General features: G+C 42.4%; 1 protein-coding gene across 1 annotated transcript; it reads left to right on the top strand.

The window, feature by feature from the left end:
• The first annotated feature begins 2,982 nt into the window (after positions 1 to 2,982).
• Positions 2,983 to 8,319, top strand: TPBG (trophoblast glycoprotein). The gene is made up of 2 exons (XM_082757320.1): positions 2,983 to 3,057; positions 3,387 to 8,319. Exon 2 carries the CDS (start codon positions 3,445 to 3,447, stop codon positions 4,672 to 4,674), a length of 1,230 nt encoding a protein of 409 aa, XP_082613446.1. The 5' UTR covers positions 2,983 to 3,057; positions 3,387 to 3,444; the 3' UTR covers positions 4,675 to 8,319.
• Positions 8,320 to 18,223: the final 9,904 nt, after the last annotated feature.

The following is an 18,223-nucleotide window of genomic DNA, read 5'->3' on the forward strand; positions in this document are numbered from 1 at the left end:
GAGTGCATTATTAGAGATTGCCAATTTACTTATGTTTTAAGACAAAAACGTTACTTATAGCTGAAATCTTGTTTCATATAGTACCAGGAAAATTTAATATACGCTTTCAATGTATTAAAAATTGACATTGTTTGTATAAGACTGGCTTCTAGTTTCTTCAACATAAAAATGAACAGTATGTAAGAAAATACAAACATGGTTTTATCTTGTATAGTGACTAATGACTGAATGATTTCCACAGAGAAGCAAAAATAATTGTAGGATTTATCCTGCATTTGTCATATAGACAGTGAAAACCAGAGTAGGTCACCAGATCATTAGGGCAGGGTGTTTTTGTGTCTGGAACTAAGTGCTAGTTAAAAAGAATGTGAAGATTGTATTCTGTATTGTTTCAATTTATATAAAAACCAATAACTACCATATAAATCTACCATATAAATTTAAGTGTACCTTAACACTTAAGACAAACAGAACATAAATGTTTATGTGTGTAGCATGTGAGTACGGAATAAAGCATTCACGAAAGAATTCAAGGTAGAATTTGGTTGCTTAAGTATTTTTACGGCACCATTTTAAGTATTCTGATGATGTTTCTTCAAATGAAGCCGAGTCCCAAGGGAAACAGAAGGTATCCTTTGGAGGACCTGCTGGATCTCTCCATGTGAGGAAGCAGATGGAACTTGCAGCTTGTTCTTCCTTTTCTTGTGGGAAGATATTTTTGGTGAAAGAAAAGAATTCTGGTCCCTGTGCTATTGCTCATTTGGTGTATAAACTTTAGCACACCACAAACACCACCCTTCCAAGGCCACTTCCTATGAGTATCTTCAAGCACTGTAGAGGCAATGTAGAAACACTTCACAGAAGAAGCATAAATTTTCCTATTAGTTATTGCCAGTTCTCTCTACAACTCTCTGCACTCCTTTAGGCAGGCATCACATTTTCAGGCTGGGGGAGCTGAAATACTGGAGTACTGATTTTTCCTGTTAACAGAAGCTTCTCAGCCAACCCAGAGGAATAAAAGACACAGGAACAATTTGCTTGTGGTAAACTGTCTTCCAGTTTGAGTCTAGTCCAGACTGTGTCTTTTCAAATACTGTGTTTATCTCTGTACAAATTTTTGCATAAGCTTTATTCAAAAAAAAAAAAAAAAAAAAAAAAAAAAGAGAGAGATGAGATTCTATGGGCTGTGCAATGCAAATTCCCAAATCAATCAATCATACTATGTATATATATTTTTTTTTTATTATTATTATATTTTTTTCCTTCTTCTCTTTCCAAGCACAGATTGTAAACACATCCAGGAAATCCTCTCAATAAAACTGTATTCACCAGAAAGCAGTTTCCTTCTTAGAGTACACATCAGAGAAAAGCTGTTTTATGTAAACAAGAAGAGAACAGAGCAGATTAAAAAGTGTTTTTCTTCTTGCAAACATAAGCAGGGTTAGCAGGTGCAATTCAGCACTGGCTAATAGGAAAATCCTTGTTATTTATTATTTGCATTACTGCAGCACTGACAAACATGGAACAAGGAGTTCCTTGCATGAGGAGCTAACACTCTATTCAGAGACGCAGATGCATCTAGACACTCATGAAGCACCAGGAGAACAATTTTGGTCAGCACAGTATGATCTGTATTTTTGTTCTTTGCATTATTACATTAAAACTGACATTGTATCTAAACGTTTTATCAAAAAAAAAAAAAAACAAAAAAAAAAAAAAACCACAATTATGGGTACACGCAGTAAGTATTTTTTCTATGTGTGGCCTCAGAATTGTTAATATTTTTTGTTAACTATTTTACAGGCTATCTTCTTTCAGGAAACTCCTGGAAACTTCTTACTGGCCACCAAATTCCACTGTTGTCTAACAGGCCAACTTTATTTTTTTCTTTTAAGTCTTCCAAAGTGTTCTAACTTCCACTTCCAAAGTGTTCTAGAGAAGCATGCCTCTCTTACAAAACACAGACGCTCTCTACCTATCCACTTCTCTAAGCTTTATACTACTACAGCCATTTGGATCCAGAACTCACATTCCGTTTAATAAACTAAAAACTCATGCGGTGTAGTGCCACTGCTTTTGTAACTACACATCCAGGCAGCAACTTCCCAAACTTTTGGGATCACTCGTGACTCCAAGACCCTGCCTTGCATCCCTATCACTTCTGCTGTTCCCTATTTCGTTTTCCCTGGGACCTTCCCATCCAACACACCCCAGTCTGGTGGGACCCCCATGCCACCAGGGGAGAGCGGTCCTGCAGACTTGGGGCTTTAGCTGGTTGTTCCATAGATCATGGGGGACCTGCTGGAGGAACTCTGAAAGAAGACAAAAACCAAAGAACAGAGAGGCCACGCAGGGAATCTAGCTGGCCAGGAAAGCAGAAGGAAGATAACTCTGATATATAGGGGGGGGGGAAATGGTGTTTCCCACGTGGCTGGGTATTGAGGCTTTTGCCTTAGCACAGTATAACTTATATTTCAGTGTCAAGCTGTCCCTTTGCCACTCCGGTTTATTCCTTTGTTCCAGGGCCTCGAAAGGTCCCGCCAGCTTTATCTCCGTTTAGTTTTGCGGCTTGTTCGGGACATTTTGGCGGTACTGCTGCCCCTTTTTATTTCACTTTCCCCCCCACAACCGGTCTCCCCGGCAGGCATCGCCCCTTCCCCGCAGGCACCCCAATCCCTGCCCCTCGACGGCACGGGGCCGCGGGCCCCCCGGGCTCCGCTCGGCGGCCAGGTAAACCTCCGGCCGCACCACCGCAGCCGGGGGGACCGAGGGGAGCGGGGCTCCGAGCGGGCCCCTCCGTGCCGCCGGGTGCCCGGCTCGGGCCGCCCCGGGGCAGGAGCGGGGCAGAGGAGCGGGGACCGGGGCCTGGGGCCGGGCGAGCGGCGGTGCCGGCCGCGTGGGGCGGGCGCGGTGTGGGCTCCCCCCGGCCGGGGCGGCGCTTGGTTTCTCCTGGCAGCGGAGGCAGGGCCAGGCGCGGCGAGGGTGGGCAAGGAGTTGGCGGCGGGGCCGGGGGGGAGGCGGCGGCGGTGGAGTTGGCTCCGGACGCGGCGGCGGGAGGTGAGGGACGGGGCTCCGGCATCGGCAGTCGGAGCGAGCCGGGAGCGGGGAGCCCCGCGGCGGGGAGCCCCGGGACGGGGAGTGCGGGGACGGGCGGACCCAAGACAGGGAGACCCGGGGCGGGCAGCCCGGGGACGGGGAGCCCCAGGACGCGGGGCCCCCGGACGGGGAGCGGGGTCTCGCCCTGCGCCCCGCCGTGAGCCGTGGACGGGCAGAGCCGCGGGGTCGGAGCCGGGGCCGGCCACGTGTCGGGGGCGGCGGGCGAGGCACGGGGCGGCGGGGGGCGTGCGGCTCCGCGCTGCCCTCTGCCTTTCCTTCCCCCGCCGCAGGTCCGCGGAGCGGAGCCGGCTTCGCCTCGCCTCTCCTCTCCTCGCCGGCCGGAGCCGAATGCGCCCGGAGGGGAAGGTCCCGTCGCGGGCCGGGCCGCCGCCGCCCGCCGGTGTCGGAACCGGAGCAGGAGCCGGAGTCGGAGCGATGTCGGGGCGCGAAGCCGAGCGCGGCGGGGCGCTGTGCCTGGGGCTGCTGCTGCACGTCCTGCTGGGCTGCGGCTCGGCTCAGCAGCCCGGCGGCTGCCCGGCCGGCTGCGAGTGCTCGGAGGCGGCCAAGACGGTGAAGTGCGTGAACGGCAACCTGACGGAGGTGCCGCCCGACCTGCCGCCCTACGTGCGCAACCTCTTCATCACCGGCAACCCGCTGCGCCGCCTGCCCGCCGGCGCCTTCGCCGCCCAGCGCCTGGCCGAGCTGGGCGCCCTCAACCTCAGCGGCAACCACCTGCGGGTGGTGGAGGCCGGCGCCCTCTCGGCTCTGCCCTCCCTGCGGCAGCTGGACCTCAGCGGCAACCCGCTGGCGTCCCTCAGCCCGCAGGCTTTCGGCCAAGGCGGCAGCCCGCTGGAGGAGCTGGCCCTCCGCGGGGCTCTGCGCGACCAGGGAGCCCTGCTGGGGCTGGCCGCCCTGCTGCAGGCAGGGGCCCTGCGCAACCTCAGCCGCCTGGAGCTGGCCGACAACGGGCTGCTGCTGCTGCCCGCCGGCATGTTCGGCGCCCTGCCCGCCCTGCGGCACCTGGACCTCAGCAACAACTCGCTGGTGGGGCTGCGGAACGTCTCCTTCCAGGGGCTGGGCCAGCTGCAGAGCCTCAACCTCAGCGACAACTCGCTGGGCGTGCTGAGGAACGGGACCCTGGCCCAGTGGCGCGGGCTGCCCGCCCTGCGGCGCATCGGCTTCGGCCGCAACGCCTGGGTCTGCGACTGCGCCATCGAGGACCTGGTGGCCTGGCTCAAGGAGAGCGACCAGGTCGAGGGCAAGGAGGCCCTGACCTGCGCCCACCCCGAGAAGATGCAGGGCAAAGCCCTGCTGAAGATCAATGCCTCAGACCTGAACTGCTCCGTGCCCATAGACCTGCCTTCCCAGCTACAGACTTCCTACGTCTTCTTAGGGATAGTCTTGGCTCTCATCGGGGCCATCTTTCTCCTGGTTTTGTACTTGAACCGAAAAGGAATCAAAAAGTGGATGCACAACATCCGAGATGCCTGTAGGGATCACATGGAGGGATATCACTACAGATACGAAATCAATGCCGACCCCAGGTTAACAAACCTCAGCTCCAACTCGGATGTCTGACAGAGCGCCGCGGAAGCGGGGCAACGCACAGTAGCTATGCATGAAACGTAGACTGATGCTTTACCCTTGTGCTTGCTTCCCTCTCCCCAGAGAAATCTCAGACGTGCTTGCAACACGAGGGGGATATGCCTCCACATGATGTTCATTACCCTTCTCTCTTCGTTCTGAGATGCTGGGCAGCTGCGCATGGTGTTGGGCTGTATGTAAGAAACAAGCTGCTACTTCTCTTCCTCCTTACCTGTTTTCGTTGGTACTTGTGGGAAGCTTTTTCCAAGATCTCAAAAGAAAAAAAGAATTCTCTCTGTGATGCTCCAAAGCCACCAGAGTTTATGTTATATATACATATATATATGCATACACACACAGATACCATTCAACAAAAGCTGCCTCAACTTTTTGGGAAAAAAGATTTCGATCTTCTGTGCCAGTTTTGGTCTTGTATATCTGAATTGTGATGACGATGATTCCATTTCATAGACTTACACTGAGTCTCAGAAAAACAAAGAAACTCCTTTTAACAAGTCCTCTGTAACAACAAAGGAAATCAAATAGTGAGCATGCACAAATACTTTATAGTTTTACATGTTAGGAAATCTACAATCTCAGTTAGTCTCTTAGTATTTTATACTAAGTTATTTTTGATTGCAGTTTACCTGAAAAGACATTTTTTTTTCTATATAAGCTGCATCTAGACTCCGTCTGAACCATTAAATTCAATAAACAGTCTTACAAGAACTTGTGTTGAAGTTTGCTGTTTAATGAGAAATGTACGGACATCTAAGAATGTTAATAACTTTAGACTCTCTGGAGTAATAGCCCTACGGTAGTAATCCGAATAAAATTTTGTATGAACATGTAGCTTAGAGACATAAATATTTATGACAATTTTGTGAAATAGGCTTTAAGAATTACACTGATCAACGGCGAGAGTAGTTCCACTTGGCACAAAAGCCCCAGTCTGCTCTCCCGAAACAACTGCAAAACGTCGAGACAGATGCTAGTGTCTATCTAGCTGGGAAGGTACAAGCTAATAGAATTTACATAAGCTCTTCTCTACCAAATTTAAAAACATTCAAATTAAATTGCAGAGTTTGCAAGCTAAAGAAAATTGTACCGGAATGGAGGTGTTTGTTATAAAAGATATGCTTGCAGGTCCTGAACTAAATTAAATGCAGCTCAGTCGTGTAGTCAGTGAGCTTCAGACTCATAAGTCAGTGCAGCAGTTAGTAAATTAAGTTCTTGCTGTTTGATTTTAAACTCTCGGTGCGATCCTGTAGTGACTACATTCAGTAATTCGATGGAACTTTGCATTTATCTTAAAACTTCTAACAGGTATGTTTAAGTATTGTGTAATTTCTCATGCTTATTACTTGCTTGGGAATGCTTTTTCATGTAAATATATGAAGCATGCAAAGACAAACTTCAGAAATGCATCATTTACTAACTAATTCTGAAGGCATATTGAAAGGTTAGCAAGAACCTTCCAATGGCCGTTAGTAATTAATGCATTTTTCCTAATACATTCTTAGATTTTTAATGAAAAAAAATACACCGAATGTGAAAGTGTAATGTAAATTGGTATCTGTCACTATATTGGTGGAGCTTTTTCTATGGTCACTGTTAATGGAAGCTCTTAAGCATCTCTAAAATTTTATGAATTAGCAGCAACTTTCCTTCATTTTCAAAAATGACAGTTTTGTCATAGATATATGCCTTTGGTAAGAGCTCATAAATATAAAATAGTCCTTAAGGAATCAGAAGAAATATAATCTATCTGGGGCATCAGTATTATTCAAATGCATTTTTCTCTCCTTGTAACTTCAGATATTGTCAAAACAAGTAGCACAAGTTGGTTTAGACTAATTTTCTATTTCTTTAAATGGGCTTTATTCAATACCAGCATTTTTTTTTCAATGTGCTTTTGTACATTTGCCCTTGAAAGTAAAAAAGAACATTAAGTACAATCAATATTTTGATAAATCAGTGTATTCTACAATTAATGTGTGTTCAACAATAGCCTATTCCTCCTGCTGTATTTAAATGTATGAGCAATACCTGAATAACAGCATATGAATTTAAGTTTGTGGATTCTTAAAAGCAAACTGCTGGCCTGAATGTTAGCTGCACATATTTAAAGAATAGTGTAAAAGAGCCTGGTGTGAATAATTATTACTGTGCAACTATGCAAACTGTTCATACTTAGCATACATCCAGTAGTTTATACAAAAAGGTAGTTTACAATAGCTATGCAGTGTGCTGTGTTGTATTGGTCATTTTGGAGATTACCAATTTACACTCATCTATACAGTGCCAAGAGGAGAGGAGTGTCATCATTGCTTAAGATGCTCCTCTAACGTTATAGGTAAAATATGTACAAACAAAGACATTTCTTGGGCAATTTCGTGTTTGTTTGTTTTCTTAACAGATGCTTTCAAGTAACTGCAGCGAAAACCTATGGTCTGTAATGTGTTAATGTAACAGACATGCATTTATAGAACCGTGTAAGGATAGGCAACGACTTGAATCACAGTCTGTCACCACTGGACTGAGTATTTGTATAGTGAAGAAGTGTAACTCTTGTACCACACCTATTATTCTAAAGATTATTATTATTTTTGTATCATGGAACCTCATTGTAATAGACTTTAATTAGAGACCTGGTGATGGAGACTTTAAACTATTTTTTCCATTTGCTTATATGTGCGTTTGTTAGGATATAACAGTTAGCATGTGTGAATATTGTGATGGATGACATTCTCTTACAGTGTTTGACTGACAGTGAATGCTTTGGTGCTTTGTATAATGCATTTGGTCTTAAATCCCCTTCTATAACCAGTGCTTGAAATTTGTTTTCCTTTCCTATTACGAAATAGTTACAGTGGTACTCAGAAGACATATAAAAAGTAGCTCCCAAAGTGCTTCAGAGCTTGGTTGAAAACTATTTAATTTAAAATATCATTAGTTTAAGGGTTCTTCTGAAGCATATTTTATTCTGCTTTGACACCTAAAACTTCAATTGATTACTATTTCCAGAGCAGCTTAATTGGCCAGGCTGTTTTATTCATTCATTCTTCAATAAAACACGTGCAGTACTAAATGCCTCTAAAATGTGTTTTGTATACATAAAACCCCAAAGTTCTGCATGACATAGTTGTCATTGACGTTTCGAGTAAAACAAAGGAGTGGGTAAATCTGAAGGGAAGGCAACGCAGCTAAGAAGCAAGAACGATGGATTGTCAAAGGGTCAACTGCTCTCTTGAAACTAGTTTTTGTTGTAATGAGCTTAAAACTTTCTTAGAGAAGTAACACAAGGAATTGAGGTTGTTTTAATGTATCATATGTAAATATTTTCTATACGCCCAGTTGCCAAGTAAGAAACAGAAAATTCCCTAAATGTTTCTTTACCCAAGGTAGTTCAGTGTTAGATCACCTGATGTTTTTTACTCTTAGCCAGCCGTAATATTGCCAATAATTTTTACACACAAAAAGTACTTTGAAGCTTTGTGCAACTACTTTAAACCTTTATGCTGGGTAATTTACCTTTTAATAACCAGTGGCAATCCCCAGCGACATGGTAGCTTGTGAAGCTGCCTGTTCAGACCCATATGCAGTTGTTGACTGAGATGTCACTGAAGACAGGCGTGACAAAATATTCACAAGATGACTGTGCCAAGATCCCAACTCTCATTATTCTACCAGCATTTTCCCTGTGGTATACTCTGTTCTTTGTGCATCTACATAATTTCCTTTTTTTTTGCCTCATTTTCCCAAGAAATCCATTAAAAGGAGTATCATGAATCTGCGCAGGTGGAAAAATCAGTCTGACTGCACCTGTATTTATGGTTTTGCATCTTCATTTCCCTTTATGTCTTAGCATGAAAAAGAGCCTTTGTCGAGGTGGACAGAGTGATAATCTGATATGCTCCTTTTCTTTAGCAGCTGAATGTTCAAGAAGAACCATTCATTCTCAGCATATGATGAAGGAAAATAGCATTTGGTAAGAAAAACATTTCGGTTTCAAGCTTCCAAATGGCATTTATATTCTTTAAGAGACAGTTGAATGGAGAGGCTTATAAAGGAAAGAGAGATATCAGCACTGAAAATCAGAACACTATCGACAGGAAAAATCTGTATCTTTTATGTTATGGTCATGGTTTATGGGTATGGCTCTAATTTCTTCCTGTTGCTATAAATAGAGTTTTTGCTAACAGGTGGAGTCACGTCCTATAATATTTGCAAGGCAGGTGTTTTGGGGGGTTATAATAGAAGATTGCATTTAATTCAGTTTCTGCTGATTTAATAATGATTAAATGAGGCCCTCAGCTCCATGCTCTGTTTTCATAAATGTGCTGCTTGCTGGTTGCAAAGCTCTTGACTTAAATGAAAGCCCACCAAAGCAGAGGGAAAGACAGTCTGTTTGGGGAGTATGACATTTACCGGATATCTCATACATGCTTAAAGAAGAGAAACAAACCATGTGGGTGGCAAGGGTCCTTTACTGATGCAGAATTAAATGCATTCCTCTGGTTTCTTGAGTCAATTTAGCAGTAGCAGAAAAGTGGTGCCTTGTACCGACACAACAAACCAAATAGCACTCCTCTCCCAGCTTGGAGGAAAAAAAAATCACCAGCTTTTCAAAGTGGAATATAGGTCTGCAGTATAAGTATGTCCTTAAAAATGAATTTTGCTTTCTCAACGGCGTTACAATTTTCATGTCGTTGCATCCTTGGAAAACCTTGCTATGCCAGAAGTCATCTGTAGTGTAGGCAAAGCTTGAAATCAGGCTGTGCATTCCCAATCTTATCCTAAATAGAAATAGGGAACTATTAAGAGAATTAGAATTAAAATGGTACTTTAGACACTATTTGTATTTCAGTTAATAATCTAATACTTGCAATTACTTATATTTTTCAAAGTATTCATTAGATAGCTTTTCCTTTCTGATAACAGACTAACAAAATAACAGAACAGATTCGTGATTTCCTGTAATTATGCATGAAAGCATCTGAATAAATTAGCAATGTTGTTTCAGTGCATACAGTGATGAAAAGTTTTGAAATCCAACTAGTGTTCTAGAATGTTTCGCTATTCTAGACATTTTAGATATGCAAGAAACTGTTGTGAGTTTTTCAGATTGAACTTTTACTTCATAATTAAAAAATGATACCTCAATAAAATAAAATGTCTATCAGATTGCTTATTAATGTTATATGTTATCAGTGTTGATTTAATTATTGTAAGTCCTCATAGATATTGAGGTCTTTGCTAAGTGTTTTCTCTATAGGTCAAAGTGATTATTGTACTGTGAATTTGCATGACACAATAGTGAAAAAGCAACTTCCACCTAGGCAGTATGATTACTTTCTCTAGAAAGAAATTTCGTCAGTGAATTTAAGGAGTTGTGATTTAACCATTCTTGTTATTTTTGGACATGATTTGATAGCTTTTTCTTTTTTGTATATGCATTACTGTTTTTCAAGTTCATTGCAGATTCTAAATTTAACAGTAATGGATTTTTAGTTTTTAATGACTATATCAAATTGTGTATTTTGAAGTCTTCAAATGTCTATTTACATAGTGAAACGTTGAGGCACTCTTATTGTTGTCATGCATTTTCTTACTGTGATGGAAGTATTAAAGAAAAGTGTTGCTGAAATAGAGGATGAATGAAAACAGAGAATGAATAGAAAATTTCAGAGAAAAGAAAAAAAAAGCATTCTGGTGGCAAACTATTTTCTTCTTGCAACTTCTTTTAATGTAAGTACTTGGACTGTGACTACGTGGAAATTCAAGGGGGCAGATGTCATTTCATCTTGTCATAGATAGCTATTGCAGATGTCTGAAATTTTAGCAGGATGGAGCAATTTCTGGGGGCTGTCCCAGTAGTATACCTGATGACTTGGTTAGCCGTGTATTTAAGCTGCATGCTGTTGCTGTTTTTTCACATTGTTTGGGACACCAAACAGGGGAGGATGTTCAGTTTTAGTAGGAATGGGCTGATCTATCCTAGATTTTATCTTCAGGCTGTTGTCTTAATATCTGTCCACAGCCTACTTTAGCTACTCCATTTGTTCCAGTATAAATTTCATATGTGGAATACCCTGCAGTAGCTTTGCATGAAATTGTGGGCATTTATGCAATAAAGAACTCATTTGTCAAATTGACATTATCAAATGTCACATAGACATTTTAACAGAATCCAGGGTATACTTCATGCTGGCAATGTAAGAGCATTGAGTAAAAGCAAGTGAAATATCAAAATAATAAAAAATACCATTCCTTTCAAGAGTGCTGTAAGTGATCCTGGACTGACACCACTTTGGGGCATTTGAACAACATAATAAGATTGTTTTGAAGAAGGAAAGAGAAATACTTACTGTATTGACAGTTGTTTTTTCATCCTCAGGTAGGTGTCTTCACTCATTCTCTTAAACAGCTTAAGAACAAATAGTAGCCAAATCCTGTAGATAAAAAATGGAGTCCCTTTAAGCCAGTGGTTTTACCCAGTGCTTTTGTTTCTGTGTTTTCAGGAATGTGTGTTTTTGTTAGCCTGAAGAAGATCGAGAGCTCTTAAACATCAAAAACAAGAATTCTCATTTTATTTATACATGCATGCATATTTTTCATATATAAATATATATATGATGTAAATCGAGACAACAGCGGAGTAAAGTCCGAGCCACACCAATATCTTCAGTATTTTCTGTTGGCTAGGTTAGGTGCCTAGTTTTCCACACACATTGCAAAGGGAATCAAAGTGTCCACATGGGGTAAGTATGCCCCTGACAAGCGCTGGGGATTTACACTAGCACTGGCACTGAATTTGGCACAGATCAGGGTTAAGCAGCCAAGGTTTTCTAAAGCATTTTCTAAAGTGATTGGGGTTCGGCTTTCAAGGTAGTTTAAGGGGCTTTGTTTTCAAAAGCAGTTGGAACACCTTTCAGAAAATCACGTTGTTTGGTTGTTTCTTTAAGGTGAATTGAACTGAAAGTGGGAAAAAAAACAAAAAAAGTGTGAAAATGCATGTGTCCGGTATATACTCAAGAGATGCTATAAATACATGTAAGAGCTTTTTAAATCCCCCAGTCTTTGCTCTTTATTGCTTCTTGGTTTAATTGAGATCTCCATAACACCTCTATGCAAAATATCCTCTCTCTTCTCCAGCTCACTTTTTTAATCATCTGTGATTCAAATACCCTTTTTTCCATCACCTCTCTATTGTGCCAAGCTTGATTACTTTGCCTCTGTAAGCAAAGGTACAATTCCTATGAAACAAGTCAAATAAAATAAAGAAAATCAAATATTGAAGGTTTGTCACAAAGTTAGTAGGTGATATCTGTTGTTATCTTGCACATGGCTTTCTCTTTTCCTGTCTGCCCCTTTCTATTTGGTTTTCCAGCATACCAGAAAACTCCTGTGGAAGCCCAGAGGCAAAAGAAGATTTCAGTTTGAGAAAATAGTCTAGAAAAAAAAAATAAATATGCTGAAACAGTACTCAAACTTTTCTGACACCCGGGATAGTAAAATGGCACCAAAAATAGCTCCGCTTATGCAGTCTTCATTTGTCAGAAACCCTACGCACGCAGAAAGAAACTGAGTGCTGAATTTGCGGTATGGGTGTGTGTGCTGTTTTAAGTGGATCGGGAGACTTCTAGCACAATAGCTTACAGCAGCTCGGCTCTGGTGTCTCCTCCCCAAAACCTCCTATAGTTCCCCATAAACTCTACAAGGGCTCAGATGAGTGTCAGACAGGCATTCAGCAGGTTGTGGTGCTCTGTTTAGATTAATAATCACATGTGAAGGCACTTTTTTTCAGGCACATAAAGAAACACATCCTCGTGCTTGTCAGTGTTAACACAGAAACAAACTAGCTGGCATAAGCCTGGTTTTATCTGTAAATACAAAAAAAAAAAAAAAAAAAAAAAAAGGCTCTAAATTTGAATTTAGAAGGAACAGATGTCTTTCAGCAAGCTCAAGTGTAAATTCAGCAGGATTTCCAATTTAATCCAGGATATGATGACACTGAAATTTATTGCAAACGGAAGAATGACTTGTTTCTCCTGGTAGCTATGCAGGCTATGCCTTCCCACAGAGCAGTGCAAGGTGTTTTATTCCATAGGTTTCCAGGGAGACAGTCACAATCCAGTAGGGGTTACTGTTGTTCTTAATAAAGCGCTCTAGATTTTGTAGTTTTAGCAATTTTTCTGATGAAAATCACAGAGATAGCAGATAGCATTTGATAAATGACAATGAGCAACATGAATTGATTTGACCTATTTCAAACACATGATGCTGCGGTGCACCAGCTTAGAGCAGGTGATACCGGTACTTCCACTGGCTAGATCATTGTTTTAACCACTAAGAAAAAAAACTCAAAACTGAGTATTAGTCACTACAAAACGTCCCCATCATTTAGCAGTTGATACAGCATATAGGATATCCGAAACATTTTCGATACAGGGGCAAAACGCCTGCTTCCTGGCAGCAGTTCTAGGTTTGTTCATATACAAATTGTCCAATAGTTCACAGAAAACTATGTTTGCCTTTTGATTCAGAAGGAAAACTGGAGCAAACGACAACTGAAAGAAAATCAAAATCAAAAAACAAACAGCAAAAGTCAAATTAACAGACAAAAAAGTGTCTCATCTTTAAATCATAATAGTTACCAGTTGCATTAGTGATGAGAATTCAAGAAAATTTTATCTTAGAAATATATTTTTCTTCATTATACATTGGACATCATTAACACTGACGTGCTGGGGCTGCATGCAGTGCTTGGAGCCACGTGGATGCTCCAGAGGAGCTGCTCAGGACCCTCCCAGTATTGTTTTACATTATTTTGCCATTCGGAGGGGAGAAGTAGAAAAGAGATCTTTGACAGAACAAACGGTTTGAGAGAAATGTGGCAGAGCCAAAAACCTAGTGTAATGTCAGCTGAATGACGTGGCAATGGTAAAGATTCTGCAGCAGAGGAAGGTGCAGTTTCTTTCAGAAGTTTCAGGTTACTTAGGTTTATTCAGAGTATTATTGGAGCCACAGCTAGTTCACATATCAACATTTAATCCAGCTCACCAGCAGATATCGATACCAGGATGTGCTACACATTTTCTTTCCATTATCTTTGTGGTGCACTCTGTGCCTTCCAGCAATGCCTTAAGCAGTTGTTGTTCCCTCCTTCCCTCCCGAGGGGAGCGTGTACCCTGTCTGAGGGACAGCGTCTGCACTGCCTTGCCTCATGTTTTGGAGAGAAGCAAATTAAAGCACCTAGTACTTAAAGCAGAAGGTTGACTAGTTTTATATATTTCCTAAATCCTGGAGGTGTTATCCTTTCCAAATGATATTTGCAATATCCAAAGTAATATCCCTTGGAACGCCTGCTGCTTGGAGAGTTTTGTCTCCTGTGCAAAAAGCCTTTTGTCTGCAAAGAAAAAGTTGTTTAAGACACTTTCTTCTCTTTGATTTAGTCCTAAATGTTCATCTTTCCAAAGGAATATAATAGTCTTAAAATTTTCTTTTGCATCATGAAGTAGAACATAAACTGTGCATAAATTTGGTGAGGCCCACAGGAAAATAGTTGTTTAGAAGCAGTGAAGAAATACAGAGCAAAAATCATACCAACTAAGTAAGGTCTTAAATTGCTTCAGAGTAAACAACTCCACTCCCCCTGCATCCTTCTTAAGCTCACGCCGCCGCAGACATCCCTGCTGCTCCTCAGAGCAGCAGCAGCACTCCAGCAGCACCCCGGTGGTAGGATCAAGCCAGCTCTCAGGACAAACTCGTTCAACAGTAAAACATGAGTTTTGCTTCAGATTTAGGCCCTTTCCGAGGGTTTCCTTCAGTGCTGAGCCTTGAGATATGCCAGGCCATATCCAGAGCACTCAGGTGTGGGTGCTGTCATCTCCTACAGGCTGAATCCCCCCCTCCTCCCACCGTACAAAACCACTCTCCCGACCTGCCAAATCCTTATCTCAGGATGTAGGAGACAGGAACTCTCTAACCCAAAACTGCCAGTCAGCCACTTCTCCCCTCATTTTATTGCTGGTGCCGTGGTATTGCTCACAGAGGGCTTCCTCCCGCCTGTGACTGCAGCTTCTCACAGCAGACTGCACTGCCCAAGCCTGCCTTGTTCTGGGGGAGTGGAACAGATCACCATCCAGATACAAAAGACATGAACTTCATCCCCTTGCCTCCCTGGACACGCAACATTTGAACCTCAGGGTTGCTTTAGTGTTCTTCTGCATCAGCCAAAACTCAGCATGTGCTGATCCGAGCTTTGCAATCTCTTTAGGTGTATGAGGAGTGCAAGGGGAGATGTGCAGACAACTTCATTGTCTTGGGAATTGCTCTTACTGCCTTTAAAAGAAAAGGGAAAAACATCCCCATGGTCTTTTGTTTTTCACCTCATGAGCACACAAATAAATAAAATTAGTTTTATACATTTTCAATTTATATATCTATGTACAAGTACATATATATATATATACTTAGATTTATATGATACATTTTAAAATTTATAACTTCTTTCTAGATTAAATATATGCATGAAAACACATGCTCCCTATACACAGGTAGGGATGGACATGCAGTTCTCGTTGGAAATTAATATTTCAGTTTTATCTTATGATCAGACTTCTAGAAATAATGGTAAACAAAAGCTATTTACATTCTGGTCACTGTATTTTTTTATTTTTTTATTTTTAATGAAATAAGTCTAATGCCTTAGAGCTCATTATTGCAGTTAAATTTTGTAATAAATACTTTTGATAACAGGAATGATAGTGCAGGTTAGCACAGCAATTTTTAGCATCTATTACATCTTATGAGTAGCTTTAGAATTCATAACTTGTAAAACAGTCAGACAGAAGCCTATCCTGGGTGAATAGTTTAGCACAAAATACTCCCTTGCCTCCACTTGGGTTTTATTGCTTCTTCAGCATGGAGATGCTGCCAATATTTTGACATTTTTTTTCTCTTTAAAATCTGTGTAGTTCCGTCTGATTGTATGCCTTCAGAGAAAAAGAACAAGGGACTGGGATATTCTTGCATTTTCTTGTCAAAACGAACAAAGGATAATTAGCAGGAAAAAATACCATTCAGCAGTAGGAGAACAGGTATACTCTATGCAAGTAGTTATGCTTCGTGGAAGGGTATTAGCATGGTTAGCGCTTTATCTGGGTGTAACATTTTGGTTGTATACCTGGAAAGGGTTGGTCTTGGTTTTCAGGTACCCCTGTGCACAGAGGTGACTTCAAGATGCAGAGTTGCCCTAATACTGCACCACCTATGTGCTGGGCAGTAAAGGAGAGGACTCTGCATTAGGCCAATGCTTCTCAGCTCTCAAGAGCCGCCAGAACAGAGGTGCCAGAAGTTGTGTCACGGCTCCATGGCCTTCCATCACCCGGAGCTGTCACACTGCCCATTTGTGGCGAAGCAATGACTTCAGATCCTGGAGGGTCTCTCTGCAATGTCAGTGATCCTCTTTCAGCCAGTAATCCTGACTTTGTGGCTGTTTTGTACAGGTGAAGGGACATCAAAAGGAGTGATTACATGGGAGGGCTGGAGCTCTGTCCTTATTCCAAAACTATAAAAATGTCTGACTCTTAGGGGGACCTGGGGCACTCCAACGAGGAGAATGGAAGATTTGGAGGTATGTTCTTGAGCCCTGGGGGTATATCACTCTTGGCAGAGATATTTTGAGTTTGCTCAGAGAGGCAGATCTCTAGTGGTGACAGGGGAAATGTTCCACGGTATTATTTTCACTAGGTTCCTCTCAGAGCTTCCTTTAGCCCATCAATCCCATCAACAGTCCTTTTTTTTTTTTTATTTTCTTCTTTTTTGGTGGCACAAAGTACTACAACATAAGATTGCCATTGAAAAAGGGAGAGAAAAGGCACTACACTTTTCATTTCATTTGCAGCTTCATTTTTGCTAATGGATATTGCAAAGTGAGACTTGTTAATACTGCAAAAATTATCATAACTTTTTGACTCAGTAATAAAATTCTATAAAGTAGTAGTAGGTAGGCGTTCTAAATGCTCTGAGAAAAATATGTTCGGAAGCATGCTGTCATTTTTACTGTGAGCTTTTTGGGGTAGAGGTTAGCTTTGTTCCGTATTTCTATATTGCCTGGCACATTGGGTTGCAGATCTCTGTCAGGAGCATCCAAATGTTGCTGCAAAATAAATAATGGTAGCGCTATGCAAAGCAGTGCACCACACTTTCTTGTTAGCTGCTCAGTACACTTACTGTTTTAACAAAACCAGTGCATTTGGGATAGTGTAACAAACCCCCCAACACCCAGGCATCCTCCTTCAGTTCTTAGCATGAAGTAAATAACACCTTCTCGGCACAAAGCACTCAACATTATAATAGCGCTCTGCCAGGAAAGAGATTTTTAAATGCGATACTTTGAGACGGGCCTAAGAATTCCTCAGACAGCTAAATACTGCTTACTAAACCAGGGAAACCCTATGGTTTAATGTAGAGAAACATGAGCTGGCTTTAAACGCAATGTTATGCACATGAGAAGTCTGGTTGTGGCGTTGCAGAACTCCTTGTGAGAGAATTTACCCTGCTGGAGATGCTGCCTCTTGCAAGAGCAGCAACAACAAAGCCTTCTTTCTTGTCCTAACAGTTCTTCAAGAAAATATAGAAAAGCCTAATGAAGGACAAAACTCTCATATAGAAATAATTTTAACGAATCCCTATCTATTGACTGAGATTGCAGCTGTTAAAAGACTTTAGTGGAAGAGGATGAGAACACGCCAGGTACTTTCAATTGCTCCAGAAATACACTTTCTGCAGGAGTCCTCTGAATATCATCAACCCCTGCTCTGTTAAGCTATGCTGTCTTTTCTGGAAACAGAATCCCAGAACCCCAGAAGGGCTGAGGTTGGCAGGCCCCTTTGGAGGCCACCTGCTCCAGCCCCTGCCCAAACAGGGACACCTGAGTAGGTACACAGAGTAGGCTGCCCAGGCCCACGTGGCTCTTGAAGGTCTCCAAGGAGCAGACTCCACCACCCCTCTGGAAAGAGAGACAGTTCCCTGAGGTATGTATGCCCAGTCCTTCAGTCATCACAGCACCTTTGCTCAGAGCCAGATCCCCACAGAGTAGTGAAGCAGTGAATGGGGTCGTGAGCTTACCTCTTTTAAAAAAATTGATAAAAATATCTGTGCAAGAAGACCTTGTAGAAACCTCTGTGGGATGCTCTGGACTGTTAAGTCTGAAGGGCTGTAGCTAGTCTGCAGTGAAGTATTTGTATCAAAGTAATGTAAACAGTACGGTGTTTCTCCTTCATTTATTTTCTTTCACATGCTTCCAAATGTGCTAATTTTATGCAGATGTCTGTTAGCTGTAACAAATATTTATCCTCCACAGGAGCTGAGCTCTTCCGAGTGCACAGCAGCTCTTGCAACCAGGCTTTTGAGCGAGGCAGGTGCACACCTGCTCCGTCTCTTCCCTTTTTTCCAGCAAGCCACCTTGTGTTACCCTCCTCAAAGGAGCTGGAGCTCCCAAGGTCTGCTTCTGGCTGTGGAGCTATAATAGGCT

The sequence above is a fragment of the Aythya marila genome, assembly GCF_965140915.1.
Source record: "Aythya marila genome assembly, chromosome: 3".
Taxonomy (NCBI): domain Eukaryota; kingdom Metazoa; phylum Chordata; class Aves; order Anseriformes; family Anatidae; genus Aythya; species Aythya marila.